General features: G+C 38.9%; 1 protein-coding gene across 1 annotated transcript in view; it reads right to left on the bottom strand.

Moving 5' to 3' along the window:
• Positions 1 to 4,264: 4,264 nt before the first annotated feature.
• SLCO2A1 (solute carrier organic anion transporter family member 2A1) overlaps positions 4,265 to 25,784 on the bottom strand; it is a 146,997-nt gene continuing 125,477 nt past the window's right edge. The window contains exons 10-14 of the mRNA XM_044670003.1: positions 25,084 to 25,234; positions 23,264 to 23,427; positions 16,912 to 16,976; positions 7,871 to 7,994; positions 4,265 to 5,550 (exon numbers count right to left, since the gene is read on the bottom strand). Coding sequence (XP_044525938.1) covers positions 5,430 to 5,550; positions 7,871 to 7,994; positions 16,912 to 16,976; positions 23,264 to 23,427; positions 25,084 to 25,234 — 625 coding nt within the window. The 3' untranslated portion in view covers positions 4,265 to 5,429. The remainder of the gene's footprint in view (positions 5,551 to 7,870; positions 7,995 to 16,911; positions 16,977 to 23,263; positions 23,428 to 25,083; positions 25,235 to 25,784) is intronic.

Here is a 25,784-nt window from a genome sequence, read left to right as displayed (position 1 = left end):
CAGGTCTCTTCCCTCCCTGGGCAGTGCTGGTTCTGTCAGGATGTTGAAATTTGGCCTTCTTAGACATAGACATTCCTAAATACACCTCATGAGGTCATGAGTCAAGCCAAGGTGAGTGGGAAGAGAAGTATTTTTCTGGGAAGCCCCTATTCTCCAAGTTGACTCATGCCAGTTCAACAAACTTCCCAAGAAGGGGTAGGGTACGTGGGATGGGGGACAGGCAGAGGTCTGGTCTCTGAGTAGAGGGCCAGGGATGATGCATCCTTCCCCTTTTTTTGCCCTGGGCACCTAAAGCACTTGAAGGGTACCTTAAGACACCCCACCTCCAGGCTGAGAAGAACTTCTTGTGGTCTCTGCCCTCACTTCCTCTTGCCCAGAGAACTCTGGAGTCAGCACCAAAGCTTATTGCTTCCCTAGCAGGAGTCTAGGGATTTACTGAGAAGACTGGGAAGAATGATTGGAGGGCAAGTCTGCTGATCTTGGAGTTGGGAGGCCTGTGTTTGAATCCTGACTCACTGCTTTCTCTCTTTGTGACTGAATCCTCTCCTTTGGGCCTCCGTTTTCTCATCTGTAAAATGACAGGACCACCCTGGGTCCCTTCTAAAGCTCTTTCTAGATCCTTTATCTTCTCTTTTCCCTCTTTGTCCTACTTTTCTCTTTCACTCTGTGTCGGTTTTGCTCATTATCCTTCCTTTTTCCTTCTCTCTCTTTCCTTTCTATTCTTTTATAATACAGAACAGAAGGTAAGTTATAATTATTTGATGCCAGGGATGGACTGCACACCTGTTGTCTAAGGAGCAGTGAAGCCAAGTTCAGAAAGACTTATTAATGAGTTGGTCCCTGGCTAATGGTCTTTTTGGAATTACTATCTCTTGAAGTCATCTGTTAAGACACAGAGAGCTTGGGCCTCACATAAGTGGAATGTGGATCTATATCAATCAAAGAATACATCCTTGAAGAGTTGAAATCTGATTATTTGTTATATTGTTATATTGATTAAACAGTAACATAAGCCAATTAGATTAGGCCCCTTTACTCAGAGAAGGAAGATAAATATATGTAGATAGAAAATGGCTAGGGTAACTAATGACTTTCATGAGTATATCCCCTGACTCCAAAACAATTTTATCAGCCCCTGTGTTTAACCTTATATGACCCATTCATACAGTTGGCGCATTCAAAGGTGGCTTACCCTAGAGTAGAAAATTCAACTCCCTTTGTCTGTTGTGGGCCCCTTTGTCTACCCAACTTGTAATTACACAGCCCCTAATAATAGCTATGGGGCATCTGACTATTGGGCTGTTTTCTGGATAGAGTCACCCTCCTGGGACCTATTAAACATAAAGCTTTATTTCCACTGGCCAAGTAAAGACGGCCACCCACTAAGTAGCAGGAAAGCAGGCATACACATCTCTTTGCAGCTTTCTAAAATGAATAATTACATTCACATGGATTCTATATTATTCTATAAACCCTTCAGCGAAGTATGAAGATTTACCTAAATTCTTGAAACCTAACTCCCCAAAAGTGTTTCATGTTCTCATTGACTAATGAAAAAGCTAATGAATGGAGCATCTTACATTTCTCTTGGAAAAGTTTTAACAAACCAAAATAACTGACTGTAAAATGGATTCCTTTACACTTGTGGGATGCTTAATTAATGTTACCCCCTCAGGGCCAGTGGTCCTCAATAGAGAAAGCTTTCCCATCTACATCTCATTAGGATGTCTTTCTTACCAGGATTTTCTAACCATATCAGTTCCTGAAAAAAGGCATCCAGAAAACTAATTTCACTAGCTGGAAGTCATTCTTCCTACATCACCACTGCCTTTTTTCAGCCCCATTTGAAACTCTTGGAGATATCTCCAAATATTTCTAGGGAGTGAAACTCAAACCAGTATTATTGCCACCTCATTAGTAGTAGGAGTCAAAACTTTGGGAAGGAGTTTCAAATTATTGACAGAGGATCTACTGATCAGTCAATAAGTACAGAGAGCCTATTATGTTCTCAGGACTATGCTGAGGTACTTGGATTAGCTATAGATTTCAATTATTCCTGATCTCTCTAGCAATAGACTACTGAGAATAATCAGATTGTTAAATCTCAAGCCATCTAGAACTCCTTGGGCAATAAGTTGCTTTGGATAGCCAAGTTTTCTGGATATCCCACCCTCCTTTTAGGAGGACCAGAGTATTTTCATTTTAATTTTGGATGGACATTTTTCTAAAATATATTGCAGACTGCTTGGTTTATACCCCAAAGAGATAATAAGGAAAAAGACTTGTACAAAAATATTTATAGCCACGCTCTTTGTGGTGGCAAAAAATTGGAAAATGAGGGAATATCCTTTGATTGGGGAATGGCTGAACAAATTGTGGTATCTGCTAGTGATGGAATATTATTGTGCTGAAAGGAATAATGAACTGGAGGAATTCCATGTGAACTGGAATGACCTCCAGGAACTGATGCAGAGTGAAAGAAGCAGATCCAAGAGAACATTGTACACAGAGACTGATATACTGTGGTACAATTGAACATAACAGACTTCTCTACTAGCAGCAATGTAAGGATCCAGAGTAAGGCTGAGGGACTTATGAGAAAGAAAACTAGCCATACTCAGAGGAAGAACTGTGGGAGGAGAAACACAGAAGAAAAACAACTGCTTGATTACTTGGGCTGATGGGAATATTATTGGGGATGTAGACACTAAATAATAACTCTAGTCCAACTATCAATAATATGGAATTAGGTCTTAATCAGTGATACATGTAAAACCCAGTGGAATTGTGTGTCGGCTATGGGATAGTGTGTGTGGGGGTTTGGGGGAGAGGGAAAGAACATGAAACATGTAATTATGGGAAAATATTCAAAATTAAAATTAAAAAAATATATATTATAGACACCCTTGCTTTCTTAAACAGAACATGCCAAATCTATTTCAACTTTTTCTTAATGGTTCAGGGTCATCATTATGGATTTCAATTGTCAGAATGGATTTGAATACAAAATACCCTTAGGAACCATTGAGTTAGAGATGGTTGGGGGTGGTATTGAAAGGAAGCTATTTGTTTCTGTAATATGCTTAAGCTGCTATTTTGTAGAATTTGTAGTTTCTATTTATTCCTTTCCTGTCAGCTGTCCAACACAGAGGGCACAGTGATTGACCTGGAGTAAGGGAGACCTGTGTTCAAATCCAGCTTCAGATACTTACTAGCTGTGTGACCCTGGGCAAGTAATTTAACTACAGTCTGCCTCAGTTTCCTCAACTGAGAAATCTGACTCCCAGAATTGTTGTGAGGACCAAATGAAATAATGTTTGTAAAGTACCTTATAACTCTTAAAGTGCTATAAAAATGCTAGCTATTATTATTCCCAATCCTACCAGTCTACCTACCTATAGCAGTACACACTCTCCTCCCTTGTAATTTACTGAGTTTTGGTTTTTTATCTGCTGTAACTTTGGAAAGTCGATGAGCAGGCTTATTAGAACTAAGTGTAAAATATGAGTAAATCATCGTCAACTGAGGCTCTGAGGAACTTTCCCCTAAGGAATGGCCATGAACTTTATTGCACACACATCAATTTAGATAGCCCTCGAATCTTTTATTTTCTCTTTCATTTTACTTCTTGGTTCATGCCTATATCATGGCAAAGTTAGTGAAGTTGCTAGTAAGCTGAATTCTAGATAAATGAGATATTATTGATGTAACGAGCATTTTATATGAAAGCCATGAAAGTGTTTTCACTCCCTCCTAACTCCAACAAATGCTGTTACCTTATTATCTCATTTTATTCTTACAGCATTCTTGTGGTTTGTTTATTATACCCATTTTACAGGGACATTATATGCCTTTCCTAAGTCCACAAAGGTTGGGAGTCATTCTACAAGCTCCAAAAGCAACCTGTCTTTTTAAAGTCAATCATAAACACATAGTTGGAGAAAATAAGCAGCTTTTAACATCATTACTCTATATTGAACACACTGACATGGAACAGTTAGGTGGCTCAGTAGATTGAGAGCCATGCCTAGGGATGGGAAGTCCTGGGTTCAAATGTGACCTCCACACTTCCTGTGTCATACTGGGCAAGTCACTTAACTCCCATTGCCTAGCCCTTACCACTCTTCTGACTTGAACTAATACACACTACTGATTCTAAGATGAAAAGTAATGGTTTAAAAAAACCTAAAAAAAAAAAAAAAGACATTAACCCTCCTGGGAAAACTAATTCATATGATTTAAATTAGATTCAATCACATCCAAATGAAGTTTATGCCCATCTTTTATTACACTTGTAAGATGCTAGAACACTATGAACAGGGTAACACATTAAATAACTAACAATAAAATAATGACAAATAATCATCCTGGCACTAGAAAGGTACAGGGAAGGAGAACTTGCTACCAATTCTTCCAGTATTTTTGATAGTCGGCCATTTTCCTTTTCTGTTGAGGGCAGCACACAAGGAAGTTAAATGAAATTGAAGCAGAAAAACTGAGGTCACCTGCAGAGCCAATTTCCATCCCCCAAATCTGTGGCTTCTAAGGTACACCCTAACATGTTAGAACAAAGAGTGGAAAAATAAGAGGTAAAATATTTTTCACAGGGCACATGGACAACAACTGGAAATCTTTAACAATGAAATGGACACACGCTTGTTGGTGAACAGGTGGGTACCTCATCAAGATTAATTCAGAACCTGTTTGGGAAGCCTGGTTAGAAAACAAGGACGGACTCTTGTTCCCACTTCCTCCCAAGCCAGTCCATTATTCCTATCTCAACACAGTTCCTTTCTCTTTATGGTCCTTGGATGTGGTATGTCCCGTGCACCTACCGTAGCCAAAATATGAAATCCTAAGAGACTACTTGCAAAGGTATCAACATATTCCTTTCTTTATTTCCTTTGGAAAGCTTGACAACCATTCCGTGTTACCAGCCAAGTATTTCTCCTCATGGTCCCTGGCCCCTGTCCCAAGAGGAAGGTCAGTGTCCTATATCCATGGTAGCCAGAGTCTCTACTTGTGCCTCATTTTGTATTTCCCTTCTTTGGGGGCCCAAACTCTGTCTCCTTGGATTCCAGAATACTGCAGAAAGTCCTGGTCATATCCTGAGAAGTGACTGATTGATGGTGAGAGTTCTTAAAAGGGTCAGCCCTTGGCTAGCTCCCATGGAAGCCAGAGAATTCTTGGCCACAGGTGATATGGTAGTACAGATCAGATACATATTTGCAGAGCTTGGTTAAGGAGAGCAAGTTTTTGAAAGAGTAAAAAATGGTCAGTTTCTCTCTTTTCCTTCCCAATTATAAAAAAAAGAAAAACTATATGTTAACTTTAGTAAATGCCAGTTTTGGGGGGCTGGGAAGTAAGGAGAGGGTGGCGGCTTGGAGTCCAGGTCTCCTGGAGGTAATAGCTGGAGTAAATGAGGAATGCTAAATCAGCTCAGATGCTTTTTCCTGTAAGTCATACTCTTTGTTTTTCTTCACCCGCCAGCTGAGGATGATGAGCAGAAACAAGCCTATGGCTTTGTAACCAACCTGCAGGCCCAAGTAGCTGCCAAGAGAAAAGAAAGTGGGCATTATTACATGGAAAGGCTCTCTGCTTCTATAGAATTTCTGCATCAGTCCCAGGAGGTCTGGGGCATGATAGACACCCATTAGAGATTTAGAGCTGAAAAATATCTTAGAGGCCATTTAGTCCAACTTTCTCATTTTACAGTAAGCAAATGGAGGACCAGAAAGGTTCAATGAGTCAGGGAAGTAGAAAGTAGCAGGACTGGCATAGAATGATAATAGTTATCTATATTGTGTTTTAGAATTTGCAAAGCACTTTACATGTTATGATGACATGTTATGTCATCTACATTGTGTTTTAGAATTTGCAAAGCACTTTACATGTTATGTTACCTGTTCTCACAATTATTCTCATTTAAAGATGAAGAAACTGAGGCTGCCACAGGTTAAGTGACAGCATCATCACCAATATAGTATTTATATAGCACTTTAAGGTTTACAAAATACTTTACAAATATCTCATTTTTTCCTGATAGCAAACCTGAGAGGTGGGTACCATTATTAAGCCCATTTTACAGATGAAAAAACTGAAGCATGGAATGTACAGGTAAGCCAAGTCATTATTACTACCTCCTTGATTATCATATCTCCTTAGACCCTGAGGGAGGTGGCCCAGGATCCTGAATCTAAGAGCCTTGAGAACATTGATGCTTTTAGCCATCGTTGTGGGAAACAATTTCTGTGGGGATGGAGCCTGGCACCTATTCCTGTAGCTATCATTGACACAGTTACTGAAGATACAGAAAAGAAAGTTCTCAACACTGAAGCCTTCGACACTGTTGAAAATGGTTGAGTATCAGAAACTCTTAGGATTTTATCAGTTAAAATGATATTAAAGAAAAAGTATGACCTTCTGCTTTGCCACTGTACCCTACCCACTGTTCTTTTTCTATTAAGTGATGAGGATTAGACTGGATGGCCTCCAAGTTTCCTTCAAGCTTTAAATCTATGATCCTATAATCTTTTCTTCAATTCTCTGTACCCTAAAAACAATGGGACCTCTCTGTATGACTTGCAGCTGAAATTTTCCATATGTCTTGTCTCCTAACTAGAATTGGAACTTTTTGAGAGAAGGGGCTGTTTTGTTTTGTAGTCATTTTTCAGTCATATCCACTGTTGGTCACCCCATTTGATGTTTTCTTGGCAAAGATATCGGAGTTGTTTGCCATTTTCTTCTCCAGCTCATCTTATAGATGAGGAAACTGAGGCAAATAGCATGAAGTGACTTGTCTAGGGTGACACAGTTAATAAGTGTCTGAGGCCAGATCTGAACTCATCAAGTTGAATCCCCTGATGGCAGGCCCAGCACTCTATCTGCTGTACCACCTAGTTGCATTTTGCACTTGATAAACACTTAAGTATTTTATTCATTCATTCAAATGAAAAAGGTGAGGAAAAATTATAGTAGGTACACTTTGGGTGTCTAAGCTAGTTCTGCACATAGGGCAAACATAGTTTTGGAATCTGAACAGATTAACACCATATCACCAGGATGCTCTCACCCATACCTATATGCTACAATGATACTTTCTGGTTTGTTTTTTAAGAAATTATTTTTTCCAATTACATGTAAAAACAATTTTTAACATTAGTGTTCTAAAACTTAGAAATTCAAATTCTCTCCCTCCTCCCTACAAGGATCAAGATATATCTGCTCTTTTCTCATCTCTTGTTTTACCTATGGCTTAGAGTCAGGAAGACATGAGTTTAAATCCTGTTTCAAACTTACTTAATACCTGTGTGACATTGGGCAAGAAGACTCAGTTTCCTCATCTATAAAACGAGGAAGATTGTCTGGATGGCTTCTAAGTTTCCTTCCAGCTTTAAATCTATGATCCTATAATCCTTCCCTCTCTTCTCTGACCCTTAACAATAAAAAAAGAAAAAAAACAAACCGAAACAGATTTATTTCATTTAGACCTATTGTAGCTGGTGGTGCAGTAGCTAGAATATTGGGCCTGGAATCACCATGGTTTGAGTTCAAATCCAGTCCCAGGTACTTACTAGCTCTGTGACCTTGGGCAAGTTACTAAACCTCTGCCTGTTTCTGTTTCCTCAGCTACAAATGGGAATCATAAAGCACCTACCTCAGAGGTGGTTGTGGGGATTGTTGTGAGGTTGTTTTGAGGATCATTTGAAATAATATTTGTAAAGTGTTTAGCATAGTGTGTCTGGCACACAGTAGGTGCTATACAAATGCTTATTCCCATCCCGCCCTCTACTGATAGATCTACAATGGGCAAATCTGGATAAATCCTGCCCCTATACCACTCATGCAGGCATCCCTCCATTTATGTCACCTGTTGAGAAGAGATTGGTTGTCATAATAAGCGCAGGCCCCTTTCTTCCCTGAGCACAATTTCATCCACCAAATGCAGGCATAATCAAAAGTCAGGCCATACAAGGCTGGTGCAGGCAACCAAGCTGCCAGGAGACAAGGAAGAAAAAACAATCAGAAAATTCCAGGTTGAATATTTGTCATAAGAGGTAAGGAATCTTTGCATCCCTGGGCCCTCCTCTCCCAAATGATGTAGTTACCTTGGAGGACATTTTTTTAAGGGAAAGGGAACAGGAATCCCATCACAGAATGACTCTGTTCCCCAAGGAAATTGCAATGGGCTTGTTAAAGAAAAATATCTTTTCATGAACTCACAACAAAAGAGAGAAACAGACTAGGGACATATTCATTCAACGCACAATGAGTCACAGAAGTTGGGTTAAGTGTCAATAGAAAAATTCGAAAATATCATTAAAAGCTGCGCTTGGGATTTGCCTAGGAGCTCAGAAGACCTTTTGGAAGCCTTCCTGCAGATGCCTCTAAGCATGGAAAGGGGGCAAGCCCTTGTCTCTCTGTTTTATTGATGGCTACATCCCTTACAAGGAGACTAAATACAAAGTAATAAGCTTAAGATGGCACTCAGACTTTGGGGACACACTGTATTTTTTTATTATACATATATGTGTATGTATTGTTTCCTCCAGTAGAATGTTGCCTCCTCAAGGACAGGTATTATTCTGCTTCTCTTTGTATACTCAGAATTATACAAACTGTGCCTGGAAATTCACTAGTAATGGTAACCTCTGGCTAAATTTTCAAGAATGTAGAATATTCCCTTCCCTTCTAGTAACAATGAAATGACAGGCAAATTGGTATCCTTTAAAAGATATTATAATACTGAGCAGTCATATGGTTCTGTCTAGTCACAGGTCTGAGGGCTCTCTTAAGCTGCCCTAACCAGAACTAAAGAGCTCAGAGGTAATTGGAGGAAGCTTCTCTGAGACCGATGCTGAAGTGAATTAAGAAGAAGCTGGTTCTTCTCTCTGACCCTCCATGTTTACCACCATGTTTCTACGAGAGAGAAGGTAACAAGGATGAAGAATCATAATCTTGACCTTGCTTGGCCTGAAACTAAGTCCAGAGGGGGAAAGTTTCTATCAGGATGCGTTGTAATTTTAAACCTGCCCAACTTTAAAAATACGAAGTCCTTTTTCTGTTAGACCTGAGTTGCATTCTTTGGTTATGAGTACAATCCTGCCAAGCCTGAACTTTATAACTTTGGTCATTTGGAGTTATCTGAGCTCAAAATCAGGATGAAAAAAGGAAGGGGGAAAAAAAAAACTCCCCCGAAACAAACCTTCTAAATACTTGTAGCCACAGAAAAGGTCTATTTTTTTTTTCCAAGTTCACTGAAGGTAGTAAGGACTCAATTTCTGTAGCTCAGATTTAAACTGCCTTTTAAGCTATGTCTAGAATGGAAAGTTTCAGTCTCCACATGAGGTTTTTAGAGAAAGTTAGGAATGAATGAAAACAAGGAGTTATAATGAGAACAAGTCTGATAAGGTAAGAGGGAAACTAACCAGTCCACTTGACCAAGGAAGAGAAGACAATAACAACAGGGTGATGATGTGGAAAGAACCCCAGATTCCACAATACTTCCTCTAACTCTGAACATTTCTAATGGTTTTTCCAAACAACTCCTAAAAAGAATGTTATTATTTTTTTCCTATTCTCCTAGATAGTCATTTCTTTGTTTTTCTTCTGATATAATCCTTCTGTTTAAATAAAGGATTTCACTTTCTGCTTTTCAGAGAAGATTGGAGACCATCTGGTTCAAACTCTCAAATACTTCCATCTTCTTATTATCCCTACATTGGTCCTTTACTCTTTCCTTTTTCCAGCATTAGAGGAGAAGGTTTCTTCCCACTCTATAGCTAACTCCTTCACTCTGGACCCCACTCTGGATCCCTTCTACTTGCTCCAGGATCCCATTTCTATAATGATCTCCTTTTTACCTAGATTCTTCAGCCTTTTCTTTCAGCCTCTTCAGTGGCTCCTTTATGTCTTCAAGCATATTCAAATCTCTGTCACTGAAAACTTCCAACGTCTTGGACAGAGACAGCGTCTTGCACATAGCAGGTGCCTAATAAATGTTTCTTGAATTGATGTGATCCATCATCCCTAAAAATTGCTGTCTTTCCTTTCACTGCCAAACTTCTTGAGTCTGTGTGGTCTATACCCACTATCTTTCACTATATCTGTCCATTCCTTTCTTAAAACTGGGTGCAATCTCAATTATTCCCACTCTCATTTCTATCAATTTTTTTTTATCCCTGCTCTGCTACTTGTTACATGTGTGTCTTACGGCAAATTATTTAATAATAAGCCTTGGTTCCCTTATATGTAAAAAGAGGAGGGTGGACTACATCAGTGGTGTCAGACTCAAATAGCAAATAGATCCTTGTGGATAACATATTGGCTTAGGGAGCCACAAACTAACATCTATGTTGTATTATATTTTTGCTTAAGTTTTTAGACATTTCCCAATTACATTTTTTAACCCTTATCTTTTGTTTTATTGATTCTAAGGCAGAAGAGCTATAAGGGCCAGGCAATTGCAGTTAAGTGACTTGCCCAGGATCACAAAGCTAGGAAGTGTCTGAGGCCAGATTTGAAGTCAGGTCCTCTAAACTCCAGGCTTGGTTCTCTATCCACTGTGCTACCTAGCTGTCCCTTTCCCAGTGAGTTTTATGGGCTGCAAATTTGACATCTTTGGACTAAATGATCTCTAAGACCCAATTTATCCTTAAATCTCTAATCTTATGGCCTACAAAAAATTTCCACCTAAATATCCCACTATTGCCTTAAAATCAACAAGTACCAAACTGAACTCTTCATACCAGCACCATTTCCAAATTGTCCCATTTCTTCTAGGGTGTCACAACATTCTTCTAGTCTCCCTTACCTGACATTCTCTCCTTTTTCATCTCCACTGCCTGGCTACCCTGGTTTCCTTCAAGCTCCAACTCCCAATCCTCTTTAATTCTAGTGTCTTTTTTCCTGTAATCTTCTATTTCTACTGTGTATATATATATATATATATATATATATATACACACACACATATATATATATATATATATATATACATACACACACACACACACACACACATATATATATATATATATATTTTTATTTGTTGTGTCTATGTTGTCTCCCCCATGAAGTTATGAGCTCTTTAAGGGTGGAAACCATCTTTTGCCTTTTTTTTTTTGGTATTTTCACTGCTTAGTACAGTGTCTGACACATAATAGGTGCTTAATAAAAGCTAATTGACTGATTGACCTGGCTAGAAATCTCATCATCTTTGACTTTTCTTCTTCTTTATCCCCTATATTTAATCTGTCATTGTCTGTCATTTCTTCCAAAGTGACAGAGTGACTTGACTCTGTCAAATCTCTCCTCCACTATCACAGCCCAGTCCATGGTCTTTATCACCTCCGTTAGATGATAATAACTGTCACCCCATATTGTTGTTTTTNCACACACACACACACACACACACACATATATATATATATATATTTTTATTTGTTGTGTCTATGTTGTCTCCCCCATGAAGTTATGAGCTCTTTAAGGGTGGAAACCATCTTTTGCCTTTTTTTTTTTGGTATTTTCACTGCTTAGTACAGTGTCTGACACATAATAGGTGCTTAATAAAAGCTAATTGACTGATTGACCTGGCTAGAAATCTCATCATCTTTGACTTTTCTTCTTCTTTATCCCCTATATTTAATCTGTCATTGTCTGTCATTTCTTCCAAAGTGACAGAGTGACTTGACTCTGTCAAATCTCTCCTCCACTATCACAGCCCAGTCCATGGTCTTTATCACCTCCGTTAGATGATAATAACTGTCACCCCATATTGTTGTTTTTGCTAAGCAAGTCTCTGGATACTGTTATCTTCTTCATCATGGTTACTGTTTTTCATCAGTTAAATTTTTCAAGGAAGTGATGATAGAGTCATTGTTTTTACTTGTATCCATTTTCAGCTTTCTATAGATGATGATTCATTTAAAAAGATAATTGGAACAATTTTATGTATTAACTTCTTTAAAAAAAAATAAAACCCTTACCTACAATCTTAGAATTAGTACTAGGTACTTAGTTCCAAGACTAGGCAATGGGGGTTAAGGGACTTGCCCAGAGTCACACAGCTAGTAAATGTCTGAGGCTAGATTTTGACTCAGATTGTCCTGACTCCAGATCCAGCACACTATCCACTTCAATCCTGAGCTGCTTCTGAGGCCTCTTCCAGCTCTGAATCTATGATCAGATAATCTCATATGATCACTAACCTCTATAATACAGTGATGGTCATTTTTTGAAAGTTTAGAAAATTCATCCATGAATCCATTTAGAAGAGAATTTATGTGTGTGTGTGTGTGTGTGTGTGTGTGTGTGTGTGTGTGTGTGTGTAGAGTAACTTTCCACTTATCAGTTTTCTTCTGAATTTTGGTACTTTATGCATAATTATCCATTTGTTTTCATTTCTTCTAATTCATTAGCTATACGCATGTAGCTAAAATTCTATGATGGCATTTTCCATTTCTTTTGTATTTATTGTATTTTTTGGTTGATGTTTATGATTTGTCATCAGCATTTTTAGTCATTCATTCATTTCACAAGCATTTATTAAGCATTAAAGGCAAAAAATATTGCACTAGGAACTAGAGACACACAACCAAAAACAAAGTAGTCCCTGCCCTTGAGGACCTTACATTCCTCAGGGAAAGTAACTCATGTAGATACAATTCAATTTAAAAAATGAATACAAAGTAGACAACAAAATAATTTCAAAGCTGGGAGGAGAGGTTACTAATAATTGAGGTTATTGGCAAAGACCTCTTATAGGAAGTGGTAATTGATCATTTCAGAATAACCAGCTCTTGGTTTTATTTATTAGTTCAATTAAACATTTTTTTCATTTATTTCTGCTTTTAATTTTTAACAGCTCCCTTTTCCCATACTCCTTTAGATAATTACTTTGTTCTTTTGCTAATGCCATTAGATCAGTGATTCTTAATCTGCCGTCTATGATTTTGGTTTTTAAAAAATTTCTGTGAAAACTGAGTTTCTGTATAAATTGTTTTCTTTGTAATTTAGTGATTAGAACAGTGACTGGTAAATAATAGTTGTTTAATAAATGCTTGTGTGTCTTTAAAAATGTTATTCTGAGAAGGGACCCAGAGATACGATCAGGCTGCCAAATGACCCATGAAAAAAACAGTTAAGAACCCCTGCTTTAGTTGAAGACAATGTTCTTATTCTTCCCTTTCTCTCACTAATGTGGGGAATCAATGCTAAAAATGTCCCTATTCTATATCCTTGTATACATCTTGTATATTTTAATCTGTGATATTTCTATTATCATTATTATTCTATTATCATTAAATATTCTATTATTGCTTGTCAGATCTGGGGTTCACCAGTTCTTTTCCTTTTCTGCCTTGTTGGAAGTTATTCTTTTTTGTCAATTTTAAACACCTTTATATTTGTAAAAAAGGAGACATTTAACTCTTAATTATAGTACATTAACAAAAAATTTTAAACCCTTACATTCTGTCTTCAAATTGGTACTAAATATTGATTCCAAGGCAGAAGAACAGTAAGGGCTAGGCAAAGGGGATTAAGTGACTTGCTCAGGGGGTGTCACATTTGAACCCAGGACCTCTCATCTTCAATCCTGATTCTCTATCCACTGACCATTTAGTCACCCCTATAATACGAAAAACAAACAAACAATTCAAGCACTGATTTGACACTTCTCTCTCTCCTTTAAATACTTTTGTCTACCTCTTTTTGGTGATCTCAGTACTTGGTAGTTAGACACTTAAAGTATATTATTATTTTGTTAAGTTCTGATTGTTCAGCCTCTCTGGAACTCTTCCTCATCTGCTTGCAGGGATTTTTTAATTGTGGGGTTTTGTTCATAAAATCTCTGAGGTTTTGTTAATTTTTAAAAGATCCTCTTCTGCCTTTAAATGATATGCTAAGGCTTGTGGTATATATAATTTTGGGTTCTAATCCTATGCCTTTAAGACTTGGGTATATTTTTGTCTAGTTTTTGTCTTTTTCATTGTTATTATTGAGATGTCTAATAATATTCCAAATTTTTTGTGGGCAATTTTTCCTTTTTTTCTTTACACTTAAAAAAGTCTTCCTGCCTTTATAATTTTGAAATTTAATAATTACTTGCTTTGGAGACTTGTATTGAAGATTTCTCCATCCTGAGAGTCAATGAATTCTTTGAACTTGCAAAGTGATGCCTATTCTTGTCCATTCTGGGAAGTTTTCTCTAATTAGTTCCTCAAATACAATGTCTTTTTTGTTTTGTTTTGTTTTAACTTTCTGTCTTCATACCTCTTTGGGAGCTCAATGTCTCTACAGTTCAAACATCTTGTTTTATCTTCCAAGTATTTTATTTTTCCCTGTATATTCATTAGTTGCTTTAAAATTTGTCTTTTATATTCAAAACTTGTCCTTTAGTTGATTTTATCATCCATTAAGCTTCGCTCGACTATATTTGTTCTATTTGCTGCTTCCATTGATGTTATTTTATTAATTTTGCTACTTAATTTTTAAAAGCAAAATTGTACTCTTATCTCTTCCTATGTGTCCCCCTTTCCACCTCCTCCGTGAGACTCTTCCTTTAATGAATTCATTAGCTAATTTAATTTCTTTTTTATGTGTTTCTTTTAGTATTCTTCAGCATACACTTCTGTAGAAATTGTATCCCTAGAATCTTTTGGAATGTTTTATGTTGTGATTTTTTTCTGTGTTTCCTGTTGGATAAGTTTCCTTTTTTCTTTTTCTTTTGTCAAAGGTTTTTTCCTTTTCATTTCCCATTCTCTCTCTCTCTCTCTCTCTCTCTCTCTCTCTCTCTCTCTCTCTCTATCTCTATCTCTATCTCTATCTCTCTGACTCTGTCTCTCTTTTTCTGTCTTACTCCTCCCATAAGAGAGAAGGTGGTCACTGGGACATCAAGCTAAAGGTTTATTTTTAATACCACTCTTCCTTCAGGCTTAATGACCTCTGAAGCTCAATGAATTCTACTCTAATTTTTGTCTTTATTTCCGATTCGTTTTACCCTTTATGGAATTCTAGACCAAAGGTGTTAAATATGGCCCACAGCTGCCCATGTCATCAGAGATGGGACTCAGTCATATGTTCTTGCTAGAGCAGAAGTGTCCTCGTAACTGCCCACAATTCTCCTGAGCACAGTGGAAGCCAAATTAAAATGTAATTGAGAAATATTTAACAAAATAAAATAAAACATAGATAAGTAAATAAAAGAAGAACCCTTCTTTGTGGTTTAGTGTCTTTTTCTATTGCTGCCCCTGAGCTAGAGAACCAATCTCTTCTCATGACTCCTGAGCTTTTTATATATCTGTTTTCCTTAGAAGCAAGGACCAATGCCAGATCCAGTATGTCAAAGATGTAGGTTTGTGCAAGAATGCACCAAGTTCAAAGAGGAGCATCATGGAGCCCCTTCCTCTATCAAGAGTCTAAAGAGCATCATGCATTAGAGACATTCCCAGTTAACCTCACCATTCTCTTTCCTGATTCAAAGATGTCAATTGATGTCCCATTTAAGGATGAGGGTGGGTAGGAAGGGCTGCCTTAAATGTCCTTGTCTCTGCCTCCCCTTCCATTCTCCCACCTTTAGATTTCCCAAGTTAAGCCTTCCCTTGGGTGAGATCAATAGTGACAAATAAAGGCCTATGCTTTACACTGAATGGCTGATTTAAGACTTCCATGAAGGACTCTAGTCCCTAGAATCACTGCATTCAAGTAAAACAGCTTTCAGGCTGATTGCAAAAATGCATCTGGCAGGGACATTCTAAGAAGGACCAGTAACTATAGGAGCCTTAGGACAGAGGACAGGCCTGCTTAGTCACCTGTGATTTCTACAGCTTCTTGGGTTCCCAGGCTCTGTGGGATAGCAGTAGGTCAGCCAGACTGAAGGTGTAGAGTCCAGTTGGGAGCAGGGGGCTACTGTGGGGGGTTCTTTTTGTCAAATAATTTTTCATGCAATGGTCAAACCTTATCACATAAATTTGAAGATGTTTCTCTCTTAATGCCCTGTCATGAGTTGCATTCTAGACTACTACCCATATTGTCTACTCAGTCTTAACTCTATTTCTACTTTCCTGTTCAGTCTGGGTCACCCTTCAGAATCCTTCCAGCCTGGGCAACCTTTTCCCAAAGTTATTTGTGGTATGATGGTGCAGCATGAGATAGAAGAAAGAGCATTTGGATTAGATAAAGGGATCAGAGACCTAACACTTAATAGTTATATGTTCAGCTTCAATTTACTCATCTGAAAAATAGGGAGGAGGATACGTACCCTAACTATGTAAAAAAGATGTGGTGAGACCCTAAATGAGATAAAATATCAAATATTTGTAACAATAAACTGTCACCCCCTCTCTCTAAGTTGGGATCAATCAACTCCAGTGGCTCCCTATTACCTCTAGAATCAAATATAAAATCATCTATTTGGTTTTTAAAGCACTTTATAACTTGGTTCCTCCCTATCTTTCTAGTCTACTTATAACTTCTGTAGTTTGGTGACACTCGGATCTTTGCTCTTCCCCATACCACATACTCTCTCCCAAACTCTAAACACTTTCCCTGAATATCCCCCATGCCAGGGCCTTCTTCCCTCCTTATTCCTGTCTCTTGGCTTCCCTGGCTTCCTTCCAGTCTTCGCTAAAGTCCCACCTTCTGCAAAAAAACAAAAACAAAAACAAAAGCAAACCAAACACAAAACAAACCTTTCTCAACTTCCCTTAATGCTAATGCCTTCTCTGAGAATTGTCTCCAGTTTATCCTGGATATACCCTTTTGGTACCTAGCTGTTTGTATGTTGTCTCCATAAGGGTAAGGGCTAGCATTTACCTTTCTTTATAATCCCTGATGCTTAGCCTAGTGACTAGCACATAGCAGGCATTTAATAAATGACTAACATTATGAAGGGAGTACTCAGACACTTACCCAACAGCCTCATCAGTAAGAACTGGACACCTATAGCAAATGACTTTTCTTCTTGATTCACTACCCTACGGAGGAAAACAAGAGTTAGGCCTGAAAGAATGTAGGTCTGCTGCTTTCACTTGGGAATCTGGAGCCGGCATCCCACAAGTCAGAACCTGCCTCTCTACAGCAAACTCCACCAAAGAAGTTTGTCATAGGGCATTGCTTTACAGGAGCCTTCTAAGGCATGTCAGGGTCCAGGCAGAATCCACCTTGGAGGGACTGTGCTTGGGAAAAGGCAGGTATGGAGAGAGAAAAACAACCTGGTTAGTAGTTAGTAGTTTAGTAGTTTAGTAGTTGATCTGACCAGTGTTGTTATTTAGTTATTTCAGTTTGTAACCCCATATGAGGTTTTCTTTTTTTTTAAACTTTATTTTTTTTAGAATATTTTTCCATAGTTACATGATTCATGTTCTCTCCCTCACCTCTTCCCTCCCACCTCCTGGAGCTGACAAGCAATTCCACTGGATTATACATGCATTATTACTCAAAACTTATTTCCATATTATTCATATTTATAATAGAGTAATCTTTTAAAACCAACCCTCCCCCCAATCATATAATGGGGTTTTCTTGGCAAAGACACTGGAGTGCTTTGCCATTTCCTTCTCCAGCTCATTATTTGACAGATAAGGAAACTGAGGCAAATAAGGTTAAGTGACTTGCTCAGGGTCACACATCTAGTAAATGTCTGAGGCCGTATTTGAATTCAGGAAGAGGCACAGCACTCTATCCACGGGGCCACCTAGCTGCCTTAGCTATGTCATAAAGATGCAGTGAGGCTCTAATGAGGTAAAATATGTCAAATATTTTGTAACAATAAACTGCCACCTCACCTCCCATTGAATCAACCACAGTAGCTCCCTATTATCTCCAAGAACAAATATAAAATCATCTGTTTAATATTCAAGCACAATCAAATTAAATATCGGCAATTTATCCTGAGAACAGGGCAACAACTCTCACGATGTCTTGTCATCTATATTCAACATGAGCAAAATAGAAACCTCTATTCCCACCTACTAATAGTTTTTAGTGGCCTGGTTTATAAAGGCATTGGAATTGTCTCAATTCCCAAATCCTGTATTTTTCCCTTCGTTTATGAGGACAAGGACTCTTTAATATTCTATTTTTTAGGGGGGGTCTCATTTAGTGTATTAAGTGTTTGCTTTATGGAAAAATAAATGAATGTATGCCTGTATGCATGAATGAATCTTTTCAGGCTGGCACAGTGGAAAGAGTTCTGGATTTGGAGGATCTGGGTTGGAAATCCTGTTACACCATTTACTACTACTTAAGTGACTGTGGAAAAGTCAGCTAATCTCTCTGGGCCTCTTTTACTTTTCCAGAAAATAAGAAGATTGGATTAAATTAATTTAAGGTCCTGTATAGCTCTAAAAGTAGAATTTGATGATCCACTATCAGGATTAAATCTCCTCTATTTTGAGAATTAAAGATCTTTGGTGTGAACTTGTTAAAATAAAGCTCATTTATGTCTGTGTACATTAATGTCCATGGAGGACAAGGATAAAAGGATTTCCCAGATAATCCTCAAACATCATTTAAATGATTAATTTTACTCTTTCTTCCCCCATCAAATATTTACAGAAATGCTAACCCATAGTTAAATAGACTAATTGGGGATTTCACTCTTCTATTTATCCTCCAAGGGAGTTTCTGGCAAGATGGGAAACTGAGGCTAGCAGGAGAAAACTAGATGTTTGTGAACAGTAATGATAAATCTATAAGTATGACTCGACTATTTATGTTTGTTTGTTTGTTTAGAGACAAGGAGACCTTGAAAGCAGAGGAAGGAATGGTAGGAATATTTTGGGTAGATGTAGAGAGTAGAATGAGGGATCAATACGTAGAAGCCATAGCAGGGCTGTAGATTTCAACTCCAACTAAGGAAGAACTTTCTAGCAAATGCAGCTGTTCAAAAGTGAGGAGGGAGAGGTAATGTGATAGTAGATGGGCAGCTGGCTTTGGAGACCAGAAGGCCTGGATTTAAATTCTGCCTCTGATATACATTGGCAATGTGAACTTCACACAGTGACTTCACTTAATCTCTCGGGTCCCTAGGTAACCCTCTGAGATTATAAATGGCAGAGAAGGAGCTGATTTGCTTTGGCGGAGGAAGTCCCTCACCTGGAGAACACAGCATTGATGAGATCACACTTTCAGTCAAAAAATAACAAAAACAATGATGCTTTCTCTAGTTCAGGGAAAAAAGGGAGCGAGTTCCTGGGAATTTTAATGTAGTAAACAAATAAAACGAATAAACAAATCTAAAATAAAAAAAAATAGAAGGGACTGCCTAGTAAGGTAATGAGTGAATTTTTTTCATTGAAGATATTCAAGAATATTGAGGGATTAGAGGCATCTTGGAGTAGTGCAGAGAGAGCTACCCTTGGTGTCAGGAGGATGTGAGTTCAAGTCCTACCTCTTAAATATATTGCCTTCTCTTCACTATCTTCTACTTCATCCCATACTCACATGATGAAGTGATTCCCTTCTCCTTGTTAAAGTGAACCCTCCACATGTATAAGTGATCGTATCTATCTCCGGATGATCTATCCCTTCTCCTCCAGCAGATTGCCCTACTCTATCATCCCTATTGTTGTTGTTTAGTCATTCATTAGGATCTGACTCTTTGTGACTTTGTGGAGTACATAGCACACCAACACCATCCTTGGGATTTTTTGGCAGAGATACCGGAGTACTTTGCCACTTCTTTTTCCAGTTCATTTTACAGATGAGGAAACTGAGGCAAAAAGTGGTTTTTCTCGGGATCACACAGCTGGTAAGTGTCTGACACTGGGTATGAACTCAGGTCTCCCTCACTCCAGTCTGGCACTGTGCCATCTAGCTGCCCCTATCATCCCTACTCTCACTAAACTTCAGTTTCTCCCTTTTGGCTGCTTCTCTACAGCTTATAAACTTGCTCATATATCCCCTGTGCTCAAAGTCCTCACCTGATTCCCCTTTTTATCCTATATCTCTTTTGCTATCATATTCTATCCCACTTTCATCCAATTTCTCTCCTTGTGGTTTCTAGACTCCTTAAGAAGGGCACTTTCAATTAGTGCCTCCGCTTCCTTTCCTCTTGATTTCTTCTTCCTCTTTTTTTTTTTTAAAGACTTACGTTTCCATCTTAGAAATACTGTATATTGGTTCCAAGGCAGAAGAATGGTAAGGGCTAGGCAATTCCAGGGTCACACAACTAGGAAGTGTTTGAATTCAGATTTGAACCCAGGATCTTCCATCTCTAGGCTTGGCTCTCAATCCACTGAGCTACTCAGCTGTCTCCCCTCTCAATTTCTTCTTAACTCTGCAATCTGGCTTCTGACAGCATCTTACAACTAAAACTACTCTCTCTAGTTACCAATGATCTCCTGACAAATATGATGGTCCTTTCTCAGTCCTCATCCTCTGGACCTCTCTGCAGCCTTTGATGCTATTGATTACCTCTTTCTCCTTGGCACTCTCTCTTCTCTAGGGAGTTCCAAAAGTCTTAGCAAATTAAGATGCTAAACCAAATTAAGACTTCTGTGACACACACATAGAAAAAAAGTTAAAATATCCACTTTTAACCTTTTCGGAGGTTTTATAGAGAGGAATCATGCTTAAAACAGGTGTTAGAATAATAATAATAGCTAGCATTTCATCTTCCTGAGTTCAAATTCAGCTAGTTGAGTGATTCTGGGAAAGTCACTTAACCCTGTTTGCTTCAGTTTCCTCATCTGTAAAATGATCCAGAGAAGGAACTGGTCAACCACTCCAGTATCTTGGCTAAGAAAACCCCAGATGGGGTCACAAGAGTTGAAACAACTCAACAACAATGGTAGTATCTGAGGTTGAATTTGAATTCAGATCTTTCAGATTCTAGGCACAAGTACTCTATCCATTTAAACACCTAGCTGCCTTAGCTGGATTAGACATCTAAGGTCCTTTCTAGCTCTAAGAGCTACAATTCCGTGCTTTATTGAAAAGGAGAAGTAGATTAGAAAAATTACCCTCTACTACAGTAGAATCTGATTATGAAGCTAGAATCAAGGGTCAAGCTGGAATCAGGGGAAACTCTCCACTTTGGAGGCTTCCTAAGAAATAGATCCAGGCTTTAGAATTGTAGAACTAATTAATACCAGAGCTAGGGATCTTCTTAGGGACCTTAGGGACCCCCTCTAGTCAAGTCAACCCACTTAACAGATGAGAAAATGGAAGGCCGTCAACATGAAGTGACTTAATCATGGTACCACAGCCAAACTGTGTTCTCAAAAGCTTCCTGTTCCTGCCTCTTCTTGGGAAGGAACAGAATCTGGCTGATCCCTTTTGGTTCCAAAGAAGATTCAGTCATTGGGTAAATAAACAAGGTAAAAACCAAAAAATCCTATTAAAAGTTATTTTGGACATATGGCTAAGGAACAGAGAAAAGGAAGAAAGGCATCAGAAGAAGGAACTGAATTGGTTGGACTAGGGTGAGGTCATGCCACGGTCATCCCCTGAAAAACAGCATTTTAGAAGCATTTCAATGCCACCTGAAACCTGACTCCTTTCTCCTTTTTTTGTCTCTTTGGCTGGACTGTTCCATTCCTTGCTTAAGGATTTACTGCTCATTCTTCTCCTGAGTTTGGCTCATAAGGCCTCACTCTGGGGTTATTTCCGGATTTTCTTTATCTCTCTGGTTTGGGTTACAGTTTTCCTGTCTCTTAATTTTCCTCTATGGCTTGGGCTGTCCTTTCATCTGTGTCTTCTCTTTTCCCTCCCTTCCCCCCTCTGCCAACTCACCATCTCTTTAAGACTTTTACAATTCCAGCCCCCCCCCACCCCAAGTATAGAATCTTCCCACCTAATTTATTTGCCAAAGGAATTATTTCATTTCCTGAATCCTTAATCCTACACATGTCTCAAACAAAAGTCCTGGGGCCAAAAGCAGATGAGATTCCGCTTTAGGGACAGCCAAAGGGAAGAATGAATGAGAAAGAGCATGGCACAGAGGGCTGGATCTGGAGAGAGGAAGACCTCATTCAAATCCTCTCTCTTCCACTTCAAATGTGTTATTGTACTTGTTTTGTTGTTGTTGTTGTTGTTCAGTCATTTTTCAATTGTGTCCAACTCTTCATGACTCTGTTTGGAGTTTTCTTGGTAGAAAAACTGAAGTGGTTTGCCATTCCCTTCTCTGGCTCATTTTACAGATAAGGAAACTGAGGCAAACAGGGTTAAGTGACTAGCCCAGCTATTAAGTGTCTGAGGCCAGATTTGAATTCAGGTAGGTGAGGCTTCCTCCTCCAGGCCCAACACTCTATCCACAAGCTTGCCATATTAGTGTGTGACAGTGGGCAATACTTAACTCCCTTCAGTCTTGGGCAGCTGTCTAAGACTAATTCATGAAGTCAAAGCTGGGTTGAAATCTAAGTCATAAGATCAAAGATTTAAAGTTGGAAGGAACCTCAAAGGCCAGGTAGTCCAAACCCCCTCATTTTACAGATGAGTTAAACGAGGCCCAGGAATAGGTTTAAGAGTGGTTAAAATAGTGGTTTAAGAGTCCTGGATGCAGGGTCATTAAGACCTGAGTTTAAATCCTTATTAGAGTATTTAACCCTTATTAGCTATGTGACCCATGGCAATTCCCTTCACTTCCCTTAGCTTCAGTTTCTTCTTCAGAAAAATGGGGATAATATCAGCCTCTTAGGCAGCTGGGTGGCTCAGTAGATAGAATGTCCATCCTGGAGTCAGGAAAACTAATTTTCCAGAATTCAAATTTGGCCTCAGATATGTATTAACTGTATGACCCTGGGCAAGTTGCTTAACCCTGTTTGCCTCAGTTTCCTCATCTATAAAATGAGTTAGAGAACCACTCCAATAGCTTTGCCAAGAAAATCCCAAATGGGGCCATGAGGAGTCAGATACAACTGAAAAATGACAGAACAATCAAATCAGCCCCTACTTCACAATGCTCTTTTAAGAATTAAATGCGATGACATCTATAAAGTGCTTTGCAAACCATTGATGCTTGATTATGTTAGCTATTCTTATTCCTACTGCTGCCATATTATTGCTGTAAGATACTTGTCCAAGGTCATAGATGAGAAGTATCAGAGGCAGGGTTTGTACCCCAGCTCCTAAAACAATGTGCTTTCCAAAGCATGAACCCAGTGCTGCATCAAAGGCAGGAGTCCATGGATGAACTTTGTACAAATGATGAAAAGGAGAAGCAAAAGACAATGTACGTGTAAAGAAAAGGCAAGGGAGAGGAAGCAAAATCCTATAAAAAGTGGCCTCCAAAAACTTCAGAACTCTCACGTTCACTTACCTCAAGACCATCATGTAGAGAGGATTGTGGGAAATGCAGGCAATCAGTGAGGCAAATGAGATGAGGAAGATGGTGGGGAGCAACAAGTGAGCACAAGAGACTGGACATGAACCTGTCTTGGCTGAAGAGTTATTGTCACCTATACAGGAGCAGTTGAAATAATTCTTGAGGTGAATCACAAAAGAAGAAAAACAAAGTTTATTAGTAGTTTAGAAATCATTGTACTTGCAAATACATGTAACAGTCCTTTTATGAATCTCCCTCAGTTATTCTCTGTGATCTCAGCACTGGACTAACTGAGTATTTTGTTCTCGGCTCTACTTTACTTATATTGATAAAGGTAAAAGATGGATTTTTAGTCATGTCAACAAGAACTAAGTGCCTCAGTATCTACTATGTGCCATTCACTGTGCCTTTAGGCATTGGGGATACAAAGAAAGTAAAAAAAGTCTGCCCTCAGTGAACTCATAATCTCATGGTGGTGGTGGGGACACAACAATGTTCAACTGAGTCCTGGAAGATTTTAATATATCAATCATTAACTCCCCCTCCCCCTTTAACCCTTACCTTCCATCTCAGAATCTATTCTAAGTACTAGTTCCAAGGCAGAAGGATGGTACGCGCTGGACAATGGGAGTGAAGAGATTTGCCCAGGGTCACATAGTTAGGAAGTGTCTGAAGTCAGATTTGAACCCAGGATTTCCTGTCTCTAGGCCTGGTTCTCAATCCATTGAGCCACCTACCTGCCCCCAATCACCAACTCTTTACTTAGCTTTATACTTTAGAGACCCTGGCTCTATTAGTGATAACAAGAGTCTTAAAAGGTTTGGGGGTTACCCAAGACATTGGTATTGCACTGGTAGGGTTCTTTTCCATTTTAGGGACTGACTACCATTTTGTTGATATTTGGGAACATTTGGGAATATCTTGGCAGAGCTGTTGATGTGCAGACATAGGCTTCAGGGGAAGTCAGTACTCATGAAAAGAAGGAAGGGAGGGAGGGAGGAAGAAAAGTAGAAAGGAAAGGAGGAAGGGAGAGGGAGTGGAAGGAAGGAAGGAAGGAAGGAAGGAAGGAAGCATTTATTAAGCACTTATTATATGCCAGGCATTTTGCTAAGAGCTTTACAAATATGATCTCATTTAATCCTTATAAGAACCCTGGGAGGTAGGTGATATTATTGTTCCCTTTTTATAGTTGAGAAAACTAGGGTAACAAAGGTTAAGCGACTTGCCCAGGGTCACACAGCTAATCAATGTCTAAGGACAGATTTGAATTCAAGTCTTCCTGCTCCCAAGCACAGCACTCTCTGCACTGCACGCTATCTACCTTGCTGCCTCACTAGTAGGAACAATACGAGACTTAGCATATCAGTTGACATGGGTTGGAACTTCCATTTCTCCATTTGTCATTTCACGTTAGGAAAGCCATTTTATATCTCTGACTCTCAGTTTCTTCCATAGCAAATCCCATAGCAATGCTGGTACTAGTAGATGGAAAACCAGGATCAGAGTCAAGGAAGATCTGAGTTCAAGTTCTGCATCTGACAAATGCTGACTGGATGACCTTGGGTGGATGACTTAGCTTCCCAGTTCCCCAAGCAGCTCTCTAAGGTGAGAAGTTGCAGAGAATATGCCAATCTGCCTTGGTAGCTTTATCATCAGAAGTTCCCTCTACTAATGAAATCATATGTCCAATCCCATCCTGAGTGGTGGTAAGAATTAAATGAAATAACATCTATGAAAGTCCTTTGCAGCTTTAAAGTCTGACAGAAACCTAGGGCATCACCATTATCCTGCCTGGAATCCATGCTGCCCCTTACCACTTGTTTTGCCATCACCATGCTGTAGTTTGTGCAACCAGCATGGCAGGGGGAGAGGTATTCTCTACCATTGGACCCACAGACAGGGTGGAAGACGGAATCAGAACAGGAGCACTCTTTGAGACATTCTGGTGATTCCCCAGTCACTGTTCTGTCAATAAAACAGGAAATAAAGACATAAAAGGGAGCAAAGCAAAACAAAATACCAACAACTCACTTTCCCTTGCCCCTACCAAAAACAAAAATAAAAACCCTTTAGCCATTTGTGAATTCTCAGCCTGTCTAATATCCTTGTCTCTGTTTGTCTTGGGTGGTTGCCATATCGGGTTCTTTCCAGTGTGGAAAGGCAGCATGGCATTGTGGGCAAGGACACTGAATTTGAAATTTGTAATATGTAGGTTCAAATCCCATGTCAAGGATTTAATAGCTATATTACCCTGCACAAGTCACTTAACTTTATGGTGTTTCAGTTTCCTCATCTGTAAAAGAAGGGGTTTGGGCCTGATGACCTCTTAGATCTTTCCCAGCTCTAAATCACAGATGAACAATGAATTGGCTACTTGGTACTTAGATTCTCTTCTTGGTATCTATGCATCCATCTCTCCAGTGTATATCCCTTTCCCAAGTAGAATATCCCTACAGGGTGAGAAAAATGTAGGAGGCAAACTTATGACATCTAAGAGTCCATGGGAGGGAAGACA

Source organism: Gracilinanus agilis, chromosome 3, assembly GCF_016433145.1.
Source record: "Gracilinanus agilis isolate LMUSP501 chromosome 3, AgileGrace, whole genome shotgun sequence".
NCBI classification, from domain to species: Eukaryota; Metazoa; Chordata; class Mammalia; order Didelphimorphia; family Didelphidae; genus Gracilinanus; species Gracilinanus agilis.
Note: the sequence above shows the minus strand (reverse complement) of the source record. Positions and strands in the feature narration are given on the sequence as shown.